The sequence below is a fragment of the Ascidia mentula genome, chromosome 1 (genome assembly GCF_947561715.1).
Source record: "Ascidia mentula chromosome 1, kaAscMent1.1, whole genome shotgun sequence".
Classification (NCBI taxonomy): Eukaryota; Metazoa; Chordata; class Ascidiacea; order Phlebobranchia; family Ascidiidae; genus Ascidia; species Ascidia mentula.
The window spans coordinates 20345636-20362631 of NC_138566.1; the positions used below are offsets into that span (position 1 = coordinate 20345636).

The window sequence follows — 16996 nt, forward strand, 5'->3', positions numbered from 1 at the left end:
ATTGTGTTCAGATTTCCGGCGCATGTAGAAAAGAGTGTGTCATGATGTAACCGCAGAACAGCTGCGATTGAAACCTCAGTTATATACTTTGCATTGAAAAGCGTGTCTAGTTAGCATAGCAACGGATAGTGAGAATTCCTATTTGCATGGCGATTTTACATCGCGAGCCCCGAGAACCTGCAATTAGTTGACTTGGCGAGGATGTGATTAACTCGATTGTAACTGGCCCCAGTCACGCGAACGATCATAACTAGTTCTTTCGCCAGGGTTGGGTGTAGTTTGCGGACCCCATGACACTTAATTACAGTCGAGATCTCCGCATCCATCCCCAACAGTTTCGAGCATACTGGACAGAGCAGACTGACTGAGCACAGGTGCTTGTGAGACTTAAGGCAAAGTGTATCGGGAAAGATTTGTTGTCGGAGCAAGAGTAACGTCAGTCTTGTTGTTTTGTTTTACAGTGTTTTACTTGTGTTAAGATTAGTTAAAAAAATTATATCTGTGTGTGTTTGGTAATAACCAAGTGGAAAGAGTTTATCTCAACGGATCATGCAACTTACTCTTGTGGACTTTATGTAATCAGAATCGCCTCTCAACAGAAATCTCGCGATTCTCCATTCATTCCAAGAAATATCGGAAATGAATTTCAAAATTCTTACAGTAAGTAAATGTTCGAGGCGATAGACTACCTCCTGCGTCGTGTTTACGTTTGTTGACCACTTCGTGAAGATATGTGCGAAGATATGCGCTCGAGAATTTTCAGCACGTGCTGTATAAGATCACCGCAGTCCGAATAGGCGTAATCGTTCTATATTTTAGAACAATGGGACGCGAAATCATTTGTGACCCCTCCCAAACAAAAGCGCATCTTGGAGCGATTCGATGTGCAGGATCAAAGCGCTTTCCGTTTTTTCGTAATTAGTCGCGGTGCCGAAGCTGAATCGGGGTGGACAGCGAGCGACACAGCGGCATCGAGCTTGCAAGGACATTGTCCACAATAGGCCTTCTTGTCGTGGATGGCCACTAACGTGCACCCTCCACAGGCGTGCACCCCCCGCGTAAGGGAATACGTAAACAAGCCACGCAAACCGAGAAGGTTGAAGAAAGTGTAGAAAAATGCGGGTCGACTTCGTGGAGAGATTGTCGGGCCGGGGTTAAAAGTTCGCACCCCTGCCATCGATCCCACTTTTGCGCTTTGTGTATTCGCTTCACTGACTGATTGTCACGCCTATTCAATCGCCATTACCGCCACCGGCGATTGACCGCCATTCGTATTCGCCGACCGGGTTGCGGTTGTAATACTCGTTTTGGCTTGCAGTAAGTTTGGCAATTGTATGCTGCATAAGCTTTCGCGAGGAAGCAGATGTTGTTTTGTTGGAGGATGGTCAGTACGGCCATTCAATCAAAACAAAGTTTTCCTGCCGGCACCATTGTCGCAACCTGACGTAGTGTTGTTCCAAGCGCCGCGCGTCCGTGCTTAATTCGATCGGTCGCATTAAGAGATCTGGGTTAATGCCGCCAATGGGTTTTACTTCGGGCAGCCGAGGGAAACGGGAGCGCGGCATCTGTCTCTTCGCTTGTGTATTTCGTTCGAATCATCAGGGTTCGCTTGTATATTCGGGTTTTCGCAAGGCCTCCTACCTGCGTCTTAATATTTGTTTAGATCGTGTCGTTTTCATGTAGCTCTAAATCTCCCACAATCCTTTCATACCCGGATTAAAAAAACGCCCAGTCAGACCATACACATGTCATTCAGAGAAGGTAGTCGGCACTGTGTTTGTGTTTAACTTGGAGAGTAAGCAGAGACCACGCGACCTTCACCTCTTGTTTGTCTGCTGTCGCCCCACAAAGGTATTGAGCTACGGTCAGGTCAACACGGCATGAAGTACTGGCGCGCTTTGCTGTCATTTACCATGACCGTAGAGGCACCAAGACGTCTCTTGTGGCGGGAGAAGAAACAATTATTTTATCCATTGCCATGTACAGCAGCAGGAGTATCGTTGGTCGATTTGTAATGAACTTCCCTAATTTATCAAGCGGAAAGCAATTCCACACCGACGACACGTCAATGGTACTCAAACAAGATCGCTTGAATGCCCGTGCGTCAAAGCCGAATGGTTGTCAGTAGCAATGCTTACTTTTCGCCTTGGCGCTTTTAAACAAAAAAGTGACACTTGCTTTCCAACACGACGTCAAGTCTTGTAGTCGAGAGCACATCCCGAGTAGTCGAATCGCGGGCCTTCGCTCTGGATATTTGGACTAAGCGTTATAACCTACTTAAACCCCGTTCGAAAGTCCTTGACGGCGCCTCTTGTCCATGCGAAGGAGAGGGGTAGGTTTAGCGGCGTGATGCGCGATACTGACGATCCATGTCGGCTCAGGCGAGTTCCCATGGTATCTTCGAAACAAATGCACTTTGACCGTGAGAAGATACGTTCAGGCTTCCATGTCCGAATGTTGCAACCGGGCAATTCGAAACGTGGCTAATTAGGTAAAAGGGCCAAAAAAAGTATTTTCTTTGCTTGAAAAAGTCGCGTTTTACGTTTCTCATCAATGTTGTATTTTCGTTGGAACTCTTGCGGGGTAACAACCCGTGGCACTGGGGGTTGCTATTGCTGAAGGCCCCAGTCGTTTAGGTGTCAAGTTACGGCAACGATTCATACGATAAGAACGGTATCTATTTGCGCTGAGCGGAAGGGGCTGATGTGGGTGGGTTGCTGTTGCCAATCTCCGCGCCCAATCAAACATTTATCGAGGCGGCTTAGCTCGCGTGCAAGACTCGGTCGACGGAGGGTCTGGAAATCGTCAACAGTCGTTCGATTCGGACATTAACTCTGCGGGGCGAGAATTTTTGCGGCGAACAAATGAAGCAGAATGCGGTTAGAATGCTCACTGACAAATGCTGAATACTGTCGCAAGCTGCAAACAGTGTTTGTGCGGCGCAAATGACAGCAGCGCGTCAAACGGATTGTGCACAATAATCGGATTGGTGGCATTGTTCTGCGTTCACGCCACGATTGGCCTTCTTGACCACGGGTCGAAGGGCGATGGGCCTTGTATCAATTTCTGCACGCGCTTTTAGCCAATTACCAGGTCATCGACTCGATGCCAGATGTGGAATTACGGCGCTCGGTCGCGCGAAACCGATCATTTCGTGCCAACGCTCCCGAAGATTACAGTGGACGTCGCTCAACCCTTAACTCCACCCATGCACCAACATTGCAATTAATTAAGGAAAGCAGAACGAGCGTTAATTTAGGGGCAAAGTCGATTTGTTCACTTGCATGCATCCCATCACAAGACGATCACAATAAATTAAAGCTCCATGCGCCGCTGGCAATATCGTATGTCCGTAAAACTCAAACAATATTCAGGTCGCGTTAATAACACTTACATGCGTGCTTATGAATTTTTAATTCGTAATATGCTTGCATCTGTCCCGTCGCGCGCGGTGGCAAGACGCATTGGTCGTAAAGCGCATGTGCGCGGTGACGAGACACGACAGTAATGGACGTAACAAGCGCGATCTTCCTTGTAGTAAACCGCGTTTTACGAGGCGACAATTCTGCGGTCGATTATTCGCGACACAAGTGCCGCCTTACGACGATATTTCCCGATATTTTTTCACCCAGCAGTTGCGTCTATGCCGCGGGGATATGCGAATTTGTGTGATCCCCTTCCATGACCTCTGCCTAGCCCCTGTGCATCGATTGCCGTTGGGATTAGCCGTTTATCAATGTGTCATGACGCATAACGCCTTTTCAGTTGGCTTTATTGGAAAATTTTCCCAAGCGATCCATCCAAGCTGTCTGGGCGAACGGTCAGCCGGGTCACACTCCTTCAATGCTTGTTGAAGTGTTTTTTTGACCTGCCCGAACCCAGAGTAAAGGGATTGGTGGAAATATATTCAATACAACGGTTTTAGAGTTAGTGATTTGTCAGCAAAAATACTCTGTATTTTTAATTGCCATGAAGGAAACAGGTGTGTTTGAGAATAATGCCTTTGCCATGGCAACGCATGGTGTGCATCGGCTAGGCCCAGGTCATAGGGCAAGACGAAACAGATAAAAGGCTTTGGAGATTTTGATTGCTGGCTGACGGGATTAATTTCCTACTGTAATGACAGGTGTCAAAGCGGACGCGACAAGGTCAGCGTAAGTTCTTTGCTTTGCCACGCCACTTAACGCACCACCATCCAATAAGCTATTCCTTCGGCTAGCAATTTTGAACGATTATCATTTTCCACGATTCGTTCAGTAATCTACAACTACCGTAGGCGCCCGTTGCCCAAAGCTCGTCCTGGCCTCGACACGCGTCAAATTTGGATTTCCGTGTGCATCTAAACGTTATTCTCCTCATGTATGTCAGATCAAGGCGTTGTCATTGTTGTCAATCGCCCGCCTTGTCCAGTGTTACACGGAGCCCGTGTGTTTTTGTCGACCGGGCGATGGTTTCCTATCACAAATCCCTCGCGCGACACGCCGAAACTCACGTGGTGTCAAGTGGGTGCCATGGGGTTTGTCGCGACCTTAAACGGTTCGCCGGGATTGGTAGGAATGCCGCATGCTTCTAAATTTCACGCGCGCGGCCATCGTGCTTTGGCTTTTGCGGCGACTTGTTGATAGTTGGGACGCTTTCTCCCATGATTGTGACCCCCGGTCGCGGCATGCGGGCGCTTGTAATTACAGGAAGCCTAAGATTCCTATCATTCCCTTCCCGTAAAATTAACATGCCTCCATGCGCTATTTTATCCGCAACAATTCCAGATTCAGTGGCATTTTTTTACCGCAAAGGTTAACCTTGTTCCGACCGGCGACTAAGATTTTATTTTTGTTTTCTTAGGTAAACGGCGAGGATTTATCCACCGCCACGCATGAAGCAGCTGCGGAGGCGTTCAAGAGGGCAGCGGAGCCCATCACTGTGGTCCTTCGTCGCAACAATGCCAACGGGATCAACACAAGCAATGTTGGTCCGTGCCGTTCTCAATCAGGAACCACGAACAACTGCAACAACAAGAAGGATCGCTTTTCCGCGTCAACTCAAACCGCCCAGGAAAACAGCGGAATGTGCTTTTGTCAGTTCCTCATCGAAAATTGCAGAAAGATGCCCGACCGTTTGTCTTCGTTGGTCATGGAGTAAGTAGCACTCTCCCGTTGACGAGATGTCAAGCGTCGACGTCAGTTCAACTTACTCTTTGCATTCCCCAGCGAGTTGGTGCGGTACAAACTCACAGCCACAAATCCGCATCTCTGCAGCGACGTGAATGATAATTTCACCTCAGCTCGAGACCCCGCGGCTGACGCCTTGTATCTTGCCGAGGAAGACGATGACGTGTTTGGAGTTTATTACGAGGTAGGCGAACACTTATGCGAGATCAGAAGTTCCGCGGCCTTAAGTTGCGATATACAATCCCATTCGGGAATTCGATTATCTTCACTATACACAAGCTTAAATGCTCGCTGTTCTTTCTACCCCTTCTGGCTGCATCTGTCACGCTGCATACTGATGGGATTTGCGAAATCCGCTTAGATCGCGTTCCGTTTAAAAACACGCGGAGGGTTAATGCTGTGTTTGTTGCAAATAAAGTTTGGGCGTCCTCATAAATACACTCGGGCGCCGATGGTATATACCTGACCAAGGTGGAATGCTTTGAAGCCGCTGTACACATATGTTGCGTCGGGTATTCGGTTACGTCAATTTGTCTCCTTGGGACCAGGTATACGACGACCATCTCCGCGAAAGGCGATACCGCTCCTTATCGCCGATAACGATTCACTGCCTTTATTCGCCTTCCGCAATAAAGAAAAGGTCATCGATATTACATATATCGCCTGCCCCCGCGTTCGGTTATTTGGTTTCGCGTCGCCCTTTCAGCGCTATGGGCGCGGAAGAAGAATGGGACGAACTGCTTTTGTGCAAGCAGCCAAACGACCTTGCTAACATTAGGAATCGTGCAACAATCGAGATGTTTTGGAACATCAAAACACACTCACACCAGTGTCGGTTCCTCTAGTATGCGACAGCGTGTTCACGAACATACCTGTCTGTCCGCGGCGCTTTTCACGGCTCCTGGGGGCCCTCCGCGTCGCCTGGCGTGTTTTCACAGACCCCACAAAAACATGCGCTGTCGACCAGCGGTGTATAGCAGAGGCCGCAGCAGCGGTTCAACCAAAGTGCCGACACGGCCAGATTTCCCGTTTCCATATACGCGAGCGGCAGGTACACAAACTCATCCTTGTTCATTTCTCGCCCTCCCTTATTTAAAAACAACAAACAAGTAACGATCGCTAACCCGGTGGTCGCGCTTTACTTTCAAATCCTGTTCGTCATTCACTAACAAGGAGTGTCTAGTTTCCTATCAGACGTTAGAAGTGTTAGTAGTGTTTCCGCAGCTTGTTCCTCGCAGAGTGTAACGCCCTGCTTTTATTGTGGCGTAATAACCTCAGTTAAATGTTGATAGGAAGGCCACGCTAACCTTTTGTACTTTATAACTGCCCACCCGAGTTCCTTCAGACGCGGCAAAAACAAAGCTAAGTTTGTTTGATCAAATTAGCGGATGGTTGCACTTTTGTGGCGGTTGTGCCGCGCGATTCCGCCGCTTTGAACGCTGCACATGGGACCGGGCGGCGTCGGGGACCACCTAATATGCCAGCCCCATGGGTTATTCGTCTTTCGAATATCGGAGAGAGAAAGCGGCGACGAAAGAACAAACGCGCGCCTCCCGCAATCCCGACAAGTGAAACCATTCAGGAGAAATTCGGCGTCTCCACGTACAAGCGCAGGGTAATATAAAGTCACGTAACGACATTGCTCACACAGCGGCCGCTGAGGAAACCTTTACAATTCCACGGCCGTGTCATTGTTTACAGTTAGCCGGTGACAAGACGGGTGCATGGAGCTCCTCTTTATCTCAGGCGAAAAGCAGCCTGTTTTGCTTGAGGGGAAAACGGTAGACATGTAGGTCCACGAACTTACGCCACAATATTAGGCTGCGGAAAATCGGGTGGACGATTCATTGCTTTTCCTTGTATCGCGCAACCCTGTTTTAAACGCACCTGTGCGACCTCCACAAGCGTGACAATCCTGTTTACCATTCGCTTCTTTTGCTTTGCAGGAGGTGACGTTGAAAAGGCCTTCGAGTCAAGACAAACTCGGTATTATGCTTTGCGACGACATTGACCAGCTGAGCGGCGCAACAAAAGTTGTCGTAAACGAGGTAAGAAATTAAATTTGATTCCTGGCAACTTTCTCCGCAGAACGCCGTGATTTTGTTTGGATGCCTTTGATGCGTGAGCGACAATTTTGGCAGACAAATATGTTATCGTAGCTTACTTTGCGACATGCGACCCATGTAATGCAAGCCCCATGCGTCACGAATAATACCGCGCGATTTCGTCAACAAGGCCATAATCGGACAGCACGCAGAGAGGCTGACGTCAGGCCCCTCGAAGCCTGTGAGCTCCGAGTTTAGTCGGTCCTGGCCTCTGTGGAATTAATGACCAGATAACTGTTCGAACGCCGCACCACCTGCCGCTAGTCGCCGAGCGGCGTAAATAGCTTAATTGATCAGTTTTGCTACTTCATCTTGAGATTTAATTCCGACCTACGTTTCTTCGCGGTTCGAAAATTTGCTAGATTTTCAACGTGTCACGACCCAAATAACACACCAATCACTTTTGGCGACTTTGATGTCCACCCTCGTGCTATGTGGATTCACGGACCGTTTCACAAACGATAGCTAGCTTGCTTCCTTCCGCGCGCACGACGGGATAATTCTTGTGTATCTTGAATTTTACACGGTACAAAAAGTGCTTGATAACAACAGTTGGAAAGTACGTCAAATCCATCAAATAGACGGTTTATTAAATGCCCAATAAATTGACCGGAGATTTATTCCAAACGCACTTGCGAGACCAACTTAGCGAAACAATTGGAGATGTTCACAAAGGACACGGATATATAGCAACGCATAGCGCGCCGCTTATGCCTTTAAAACGGCATTGCGGTGTTTATATTCCGCACCTTGTTTTTGTTAGGCACGTCGACTGCTTTGTGCACACGAAATCGAGCGTACAAGCCCTGGAGTGCGTTGCTCCCAGAGAACAAGCGACTTCTCTCAACATAGATGACGTAATTTCGAGCTCCGCTTTTTGATCTGTTAATCCTAGGGCGGTGGCCAGAGTCTCACTTCCTTCGTTTTGCCGACGTTGATTTAATTAGGGAGACGAGAGCGTTCATAATGTCGCCATTGCAAGGCACCGAACCAAGTCCCTTTAATTTGTTTGACAATAAACACTTGAGCTCGGTGGCATCTTTTCAGGTGCTACCTGTTTACGTGGCTGGAGACAATGCTAATCTCCAGGTCACCATTGAATGGGTCAGCTAAGCTTGTCTCGACTTTCCCGAATCGTATTCAAATCTTCAAATAGAAGACGAATGTAAACAAACGCCGTGTTTTTATTCTGTATTGTCCGTGCGAAGCTGAATGATAGTCGTGGCAAAGGACGGCACATTGCGATATAAATACGAAACGTGCAACCACCGTAAAATGGACGAATGAATCACCATCATTACAGCGAGTTCGTCATAAATCCCGAAATTGGGGGGCCTGGAACAAGGGTCTGCGCATTCGCATATTTTCCAGAAGGCTGCACAGTGTTCCTCGCCAGTTGAAGTCTTCTCTCTTAATTTTGAAAGCAAAGCCTTGGCAAATGAGATTTACATCGTTTTTGTTGTGGTAATGAAGTAGAGCATTGTGGTTCCGCTCCAGGTGAAACTGGGCCCAGCGGGGCACAAATTGTGGTCGTTAGTTTTACCTCTTCTCTGTTTGCGGCTTGACACATTTGCGTCAAAGGGGCGCTTTCAATTATGGATTAGGGTCGTTGGGCAAGGGACCAAACAAAACTCTCTGCAAAGCCCACCATCTCCAAACGCGCCAAGTCCCCCATTAAAACGAGCTGGGCGTGTGGCAGGTGGGTATAAATTGTAGGGAATGTTCCTTGCAACAATGGAATCACGGAGTCAGGGGGCAAGCGAGTGTCAATAGCATGACGGTCGCGTGCGGAAAGGTCGGCGTTTCCACGCTTTCCCATTCCACCACAATCGACCCGTGTAATTTCTTTCTGCAACAAACAATATTTGCGAACAGCAAAATTTTCCACCGCCCAGGACACTCGCTGACAATGCGGTAGTTTGTTTGTGAGCCGTCAGTCTCGTCTTGCGACGGTACCGGAATCCGCTTTGTGTCAACAATTGCGCGGCCCATCGGCAAGCCCTCAACATTCTGACCATGCCATCAGTCGCGTCGCGAAAAGATCGGAACGCGCTCACAATCGTATCCGGCCTGGGAACCGGAATTCATCCGGGCCACGGGGACTGTGGTAACAATTGAGCGCACTTGGGCGAACCCGGACCAGCGCATCTGTCCTTTTAACCAGGCGCCGTGCGAGTTTGGTGTCTTGTGTCACACGGCGCGTTAGCGTAAACACATTTAAGTTCCCGGGAGGTAACAGGAGACAGGCGGTGGAGAGACTGCGGTCGACTTGCTGACGTACTTACATCCGATGTTGAATGGGGAACGTCAAACGAATTATGCATGCAACCCCTCACTAACTTATCACAAAACTGGCACATGCAAAAACCTCTGAATCGTGAAACCGATCGAGACGATCATCGCGGTGATAATCTACAAACTGTTTCGCTAGCTTTTTGCCTGCGATGCAGTTTCTGTGTGTTTTGACAATCATTCGGAACAAACCCACTGAGCTCGTATGTTTGTTGTTGTAGGTGTTCTGATATATCTTTATTGTTACCAGGTGGCGTCAGACTCGATCGCAGCCAGAAGCCAAAACATCTTCGAAGGAGACCAAATTGTAAAGGTGGGTACAGAACAGAGGCGTTTATTGTTCGCTGTTAGTTACGATCCTTGATATCAACCCGGGATTTATTAATTTATTGTCCCAATCTGCCAGTGTTATAAGTGCTCGGTCATGAGCGTGTATAATGCGCACCCCTGTTCTCACGCAACATTCACTTCCCTGGGACATCGCACGGCTCGCATCTAATCCGATTGTTCATTTGAATGCTTTCCCATGGCCGACTTCAAATCCGTGTCCGTGATCCGTAAAACGGGTGAGAGTAATTTGCGCGAGGGCCGCCGCCGCCACTTGGCGCTGAAATAAATGTTTATGCATCGCTTCAACTTAACTGCAGACCTTTTCGATCAACATGTTTGCGGTAATCGGTGTTGACCGGCAACCAAAATGTTTGACTCTGTAATCCTCGTGCACAAACCGTTGCTTGCATCCTCTGCTTCCAGCGCTCTGTGATAAATCGAGCATTCTGCAATAAGTTCTAGGCGCCTGACGTCAAAGAAATGATTGCCATGAAGGGCCAGACTGTCTGCGGCCTCATTGTTTCGACGAGAACCGTCAAGTTTCGTTGCTTGCTTGGAGAGCAAGGCTGCGGCAAAGCCCAGTCGTTAGGTGCCCGTCAATCGTGGAACTAATTTATCACCCTGATGGTCGGGACTGAAGACTTAAAATCGTCATACTTAACTGTTTTGTTTAATATACAAACAGTACGTGCATCCTGTTTTCTTTTGACTCTTTACCGGTGGGGTGGTTCATTTGTCGTCAGATTAATGTGCTATAATCAGTTCTGGTGTAAAACCAGTAGTCGGTGATCTTAAGTATAGCGAAGTCATGCTTGCGCAATTGGTTATCAGCGACTGAAGTGGCGCGGCGGCACTTGAAATAAAGAAAAAGAAAGGTTGGTCACAGCTTGGCCAAATGTTTGTGTTTGTCAGTTAATCTCCCGTCGGGGCAACGTGTTCTACGTCAACGAACACAGACACCGGCAATTACTTAGCCGTTTTGTCTAATCCGGGGCAATAGTCGGGCATAAATCACCTTGCAACACCGTTTTAATGGCTGTTGGGTGTGTTGTACACGGGGCGGTTTAGTCTTGAGTCCGCAACAAGGGACATTCCACCGGGAACACCGTCGCTTTGTGGTGAAGTGCTACTATCTATACAAGCAAAGTACTTTGATACTCACCACAATTACAAGTATGCAGGTTGAATTATTGTGTGCATCTTCTTTATCAGGTCAACGGAATTCCCGTGCGCAGCATGAACGAAGCATCGCGGTTGTTGCACAAAGACAATGCCGTCATTACATTTCTCATCTGTCGCCAACATGTAGAGGTAAGTTTGCAACTACGTTTGGGGTGGGATTAACGCAGGACGACTTGCATGTCATCCGCACGTAATTACCAGTATCGTCGCGCGAGCACCTTGTTGTTTACGCGTCGCTGTTTTGTAATCCACTTCGGGTCGCGCTTTTTGGGTTGAACTTTTTGTCACATTCCCACATACCCGGACAACCCTCGTCTCAGGTCCTCCGAGACGCCGTTAATACATAATCGCCGGAACATATACACAAAACAGGTTGACAGTAACCCTTGGGCGATGCGGCGCGGTGTTCCTATTTGTAAGAGTTGTTTGCATCCGCATTAGCGTCGCTAGCGTGTACAGCAGATTAATGACGTGTTTAATGCTTAAAGACCCCTTTAAAAGGGCGAATGCATACGATTAAACCTTTAACCAGTAGCCCGCCAAATCCGGAAACATGCTTATCCTGTTGTTTGGCTTACGGTCATTCGGTCAGTCAGCATTTTTTGATCACTGGAACTTAGGTCTTTAGTTTATGATCTCCCTGTAAACAAGGGGGACCCAAACCCTTGCCAGGGCACAATAATGCCAAACAATCGTCGGTCCAGCTCATGTTCGGTGAGCATCGATATTTCCACAACAAAGCGCTTCTCTGTTAATCGCACACGTTTGTATTTGCACTTCCATGTTTGCTTTCTTTTAATGTTCAGCGCCATACGTCACTGTCACAATAAACACGCATAATGGGCATTTACCGATGGCCGTAATGCGATTTTGACAAGACGGTCAACAGGCATCAGAGACGCCGACGTTGCCTCAACGTCTGCACGTTGCTAACGTTCGTTGTTTAACATGACGAATGTCGATTTTACTCGAACTTGTTCGTGCGAGACACACGGATATATCATTGGCAGCCCCTATAAAGATGTTCTACAACGGGTGTAGTGGTTGTTTAAAGTTAAACGTTTCTTCCGTCCATGTCGATTCTTCCTGGTGTAGGGGTAAATAATTAATAAAGACCTTCCCGAAAAGCATCTCGAAACCGCTGCCAAGTAAAACCCCGCTTCATTATACTGGATCTTTATATATGCAGGGGAGAAAGGCGATCTCATATATTATTAAGTGGCACACAATACCACGAAGCATTAAAAACGCAATATTGGAGTCTAAGGTTTCAGGACGTGGAAGACATTCCTCGCGTGTTCGACTGCGGTCGGCTAAATCTCTATGTTCCATTATTCATTTTCTCCGTCCTCGCGCAGGATAATGAGGGATGGGGTGAAGAGGGAAATGAGCAGAACGAGTTTTGCAGAGGGGATGAAGGACGCATCCTGCACGACGTCACAAACTTCGACCGTGAAGAAACCGCAACCACGACCTCCGAGGAATCCAGGCCGCGGTACCTCGAACATCGGCTTCCCGAGGACTGTGTGGAGTACGCCGCTATAGTTTCGCAAAAAGTAAGTTTCCGTCCGTAGTGGCGCTTGAGCCTTCTTGGCGACGCGAAGCTTGCATTAAGCGCGCTCCGGGATCGCTGACAGGTTAAGTCGGTCTTATTGCCATGTAAGTCCGGCGCCTTCTATCGCTGACATCTACGTGTGCGTTGTCGCCAAAGCATTCCAGGTCATGTTTGCGCAGAACTTTCGAAAGTCATCACTTGGCCGTGTAACAATACCAAGCCGAACATGGAAGGGTGTTTTTGCGAAACGTAGTATTATTTCCACTCCTCGGTTGTGCGAGCGCTTTTATTGCGAGATCGCCAAAATCCTGCTTTGGCACAACAATTTAACTCTGTTTTGTGAACAAGTATTTGTCTGCTTCAAAGCACCACGGATGCAAGTAGTGTCAATAAACGTGTCGGGCGTCGCTCGCGATTATTCGACGCCTGATTAAGACGCCAAGACTGACTTGCTGCTTACTTTACAACGCTTTAGTCTTGTTTGTTTTTTAAGTCAAGGCAGTTTTGTCCTAATGAATGAAGTTTGCCCATAATTTATGTGCATCAAGATAATCCAGTCTGCTCTCACATTAACTAGCAGAATCACCACAAGCGTATACCAGGTGGTCGCATAACGGTGGGTTTGGGTAGGTAAAACTAGTGACGCAATACTCTCTAGATTAGCTTCAAATCGGCGTTTAGTGCTATACCTATAAATAAACCCACCCTGCGGCGTCCTTCGCTTAAGCCAGGCGACTGTAAATATTTTCCTACGGCCAAATACGCGAAAGCGCAAGCACTTTGATGTGCGCAGGAGTGGACGCTTTGATATGCACTGCAATGTTTATCGTAGCGGCCCTCCGACTCCGCGCACCGATGCCGGGATCTCCGGGACCGCTTCCTAATTAACACACGCGCCCGTGCTCTGGCCTCCCCGAGCCATCTCTTTACGCTCGATGATAAAAGGCATGTTTTAATTCCAGCTGTCATGCGAAGCGATGGGCACGACGGATAGCGGAACATCACACAGCTTCACCACTGCCTGCAGCCAAAATGAAAAGGACAGCGGCTTCGGTCAGACGACGGACGGCACGGTGCAGGTAGGAAAATAGCATTTAGGCTGTTTGGCTTTAGCTACACGATCTCGTAGTCGCATGTTATTGATCGAGGCAACTGATTTTAAAAGCGCTGCTATGACACATTTTGGTTTCGCGGCCTAGCGAATTTCCAAATATTGGACACTTTCCGTTTCGAAATGACGTGAACAGACAATAAAGTGTCGGTTGCTTTCTATTTTCGTGCGCAACGCGCATCGCTGTAGTGCTCTTGTGTAGAACGAAGTGTGTCGGTGGTCAAACTCACAACACTCGACCGGCATCCGGCTTACCACGTACAGCCCCCCTCCCCCTTCCCTTTCGTGCAGGGCGGGTTTTCTGGTCATGCCTCGCGGAATGCGCACAATAACCACCGTATCGTCAACTCTCTAATCCATGCTCTTGCCGTTTGTTATGAAATTGTTCGATCCCGCTCTCAAAACGCATACGACGGGTTTTCTGTCATCACAAAGGAATTTGTTTGGAATTGCGGGTTGCATGCAAGGGCTGTTTGAAACTTCCGTTTCTGGATTTGCCTTCACTGACCGTTTTTGATCTTTTTTTAGAGCACCGCAAGCAAATCTACAAGCGACAACCGACGATTTGGAACGGGATCAAGCGGTGCCAGCTCTTCCCACTCCGTTGCACGAGAATTTACCTACGTACCGGTTCAGGTAAATAACACAAGCCCCAGAACGTGGCTGAGGTTACACCAATGAACAAAGACTAATCAATAAATACTTTTACAGAAATATCACCAGAAAAAGCGCCCTGTCCAGCACAAAGTTCCCGCCCCTGACTCTGGCGATTCTGCGAAAGGTTCCATGGAGCGCTCGATTCCTGAGGAACGGGAAAGTGACTTCCAGCGATTAAACCAGGCGATTGAAAATCTGGAAGTAAGCGAAAACAACGTTGCCCAGACCCCCAATCATCCATTCGACGACGAAGAATGCGACAACGTTAGCCCATGGGTGAAGATCGCTCGGCAGGATTACCAAGAAAAAATCCGCCAATATGAGAACACCGGCGACGCGCGAGTTATCCACCCCGCATTGTCCGCAGACGCCGATCCTTCTGGCCTGCTGGCAAACGCGCGCTCGGACAGCGTGGCAACAGACAATACTTCCTCTGCTTATAGCACTGGCGATAGTTTTCGCAGTTCTAGTTCTGCAAGCGGTCAGCGTCTGAGTAGCGAATCCCAAACTCCGCCTCTTTCTCCTGAGAAGCAAGTTTACGATAAATCACCTCCATATCGCAATGACCTTCCACCTTACGGCGCTAAAAATCACGGCCTCACCATGTCCTACTACGTAAGCAGCGATGGAAACAGTGACGGCGAAGGGCCTGCCTGTTACCTGACCCACGACGATGAAAGCGGGTCAGAAGGTTTCGCCGATGCCGGTTTAGAGTTCAGTCCCATGTTTACTCCAGCCATCAATCAACACCCGAAATTGCAACACAGCAAATCCGCCCCAATTCCTTCTTCCGGTCACCCCGTGTTTGCGAACAACTTCATGAGTGCTTCTGTCACAGCGTCCACGAAGCAATTGTGCAACGCAGCGGCACAGGTCGCTCAAACGCGGCGCCATACTGCCTCCGGTGGCGAAAACCAGTCGGATTGCACAGACAATTCAAAATCCTCTTCGCGATCGAAATCCAAATCCCAGAGAGTCACAATAACCACCGATGTTGTAACCGGCCAACAGATTGTTGTTCCTGTGAATGACAACTGCCAACAAGACGGTGGTGCTCATCCCAAACCCTATCCTCGACACAAGTTGCGCCGCTCGTCCGAACAAATCAAACAACCATTCGTCCGACCTTGCGTTCCCAACAGATCTTTTTCATACACGGAGGGTCAGATGGTTTGCGAACAATCCGCTCAAATGGGTGAATCCATGACCGGATCAAATGGTGACGTGAGTTCTGAATGGAAAGTCAGAGTGCGTAACGATGGTACTCGATACATCACTAAGCGTCCTGTGCGCGAACGCGTGCTTAAAGAGCGCGAGCAACGTTTACTTGCCGAACGTTGTGGTATCACGACTGACGACGACGCGGTTACCGAACTCAAGCTGGGCCGACACTGGAGTCGCGAGGAGCGCAAGCGCCACATGCGCATTGCCCGCGAGAAGCGCAGGCGCAAAGACTTTATGCAGCGTTGTCGTTTGGAGGCTCTGAACGAAAACGCTCCTGCGGACGGAGAGATTGTGGAGCTTAGCCACAAGAAGATGACACGCAGGAAACACAAACGAATGTTGCTGGACAACTTCGTAACCGTACAAGAAATCCTGGCTCATGGGGATCGCAGCACAAGCGGGAACAAAGTGAACCCCCTGTTAAGCGTTACCTACATCTGAATTTATCACCAACACATCAAAATCAATGGATGAGGCACCAGTCGAAGGAGAAAATCATTAAGAGGGACAACCACGAGTCAATAAAGTTCCAGGAAATAGTATAAGCGGGAAAATTACATCGGTGTACACTGTACTCGCCTTTGATGCTTTTTGTTTTCGTACCGCGCTTTGTGTTCAGCATGTGTAGGCGACGCTAAAAACAACTTAATCTTGTCGAGCTTGGCAACTGCTTATTTATTTCTTTAATTGCTCGTAGCCATTCGAATTGCTTATGTGCGTACGATCGCACAATGCGCGATAACTCGCTTCGTGTGTATCGTTTGTTTGGTGGGATAGAATTTATGATTTCATTTCTACTTTTTCTGCCGAAGACTATGTGCCTTTACACAGCAAGGCCTCTTTGCGACATGTGTAGTCTATAGGCGATTTTGTTGCTTTTACTATTTCTCTCTTTTGCTTTATGACAAGTCGAGTTTTATAACTATTTCTGTCTTTTCCCTTCTACGTTATTTCAACCCTTCTTCGCAATGTCTTTTTCGAAATAATTTTGTACGTGTTTTTTGCTGTTTCCTTAATACAGAATCGTTCAATATAAATCGAGTACAAGAGAGACAGTAGTGTAGTTTTGACAAAGAGTACTAGTACTAAGTGATAACGGAAATAACTGACCACAAAAGTATCGGGAGTCTTAAGCAATCGTTTATGTCAGTGCGGTAGCCAAAAAACAAAATGTTTTGATAATGTTTTGAGCGAAAAAAGCTGACCTCTTTTAGAAATATGCCATTGGTTTGAGAAAGGAATTCGCTTGCCCAATACGATAATTCGTTTTTGTCAGTGCAACATCTGATAGGTCATGCAGTTTGTTATGCAAATAACCTCTGGAGTACTTGAATGTTTTGCAAGTGATTTATATGGTAAAGATTCACATTGT

General features: G+C 48.0%; 1 protein-coding gene across 1 annotated transcript; it reads left to right on the forward strand.

Annotated features, from left to right (window-relative positions):
• Positions 1-465: 465 nt before the first annotated feature.
• LOC145899759 (E3 ubiquitin-protein ligase PDZRN3-like) lies at positions 466-16651 on the forward strand. The gene is made up of 10 exons (XM_082988666.1): positions 466-660; positions 4843-5135; positions 5208-5352; positions 7115-7216; positions 9816-9878; positions 11108-11206; positions 12436-12633; positions 13595-13711; positions 14272-14379; positions 14455-16651. The coding sequence occupies exons 1-10, from the start codon at positions 640-642 to the stop codon at positions 16063-16065; spliced, it is 2757 nt and encodes a 918-aa protein (XP_082844792.1). The 5' UTR covers positions 466-639; the 3' UTR covers positions 16066-16651.
• The last annotated feature ends 345 nt before the right edge of the window (positions 16652-16996 follow it).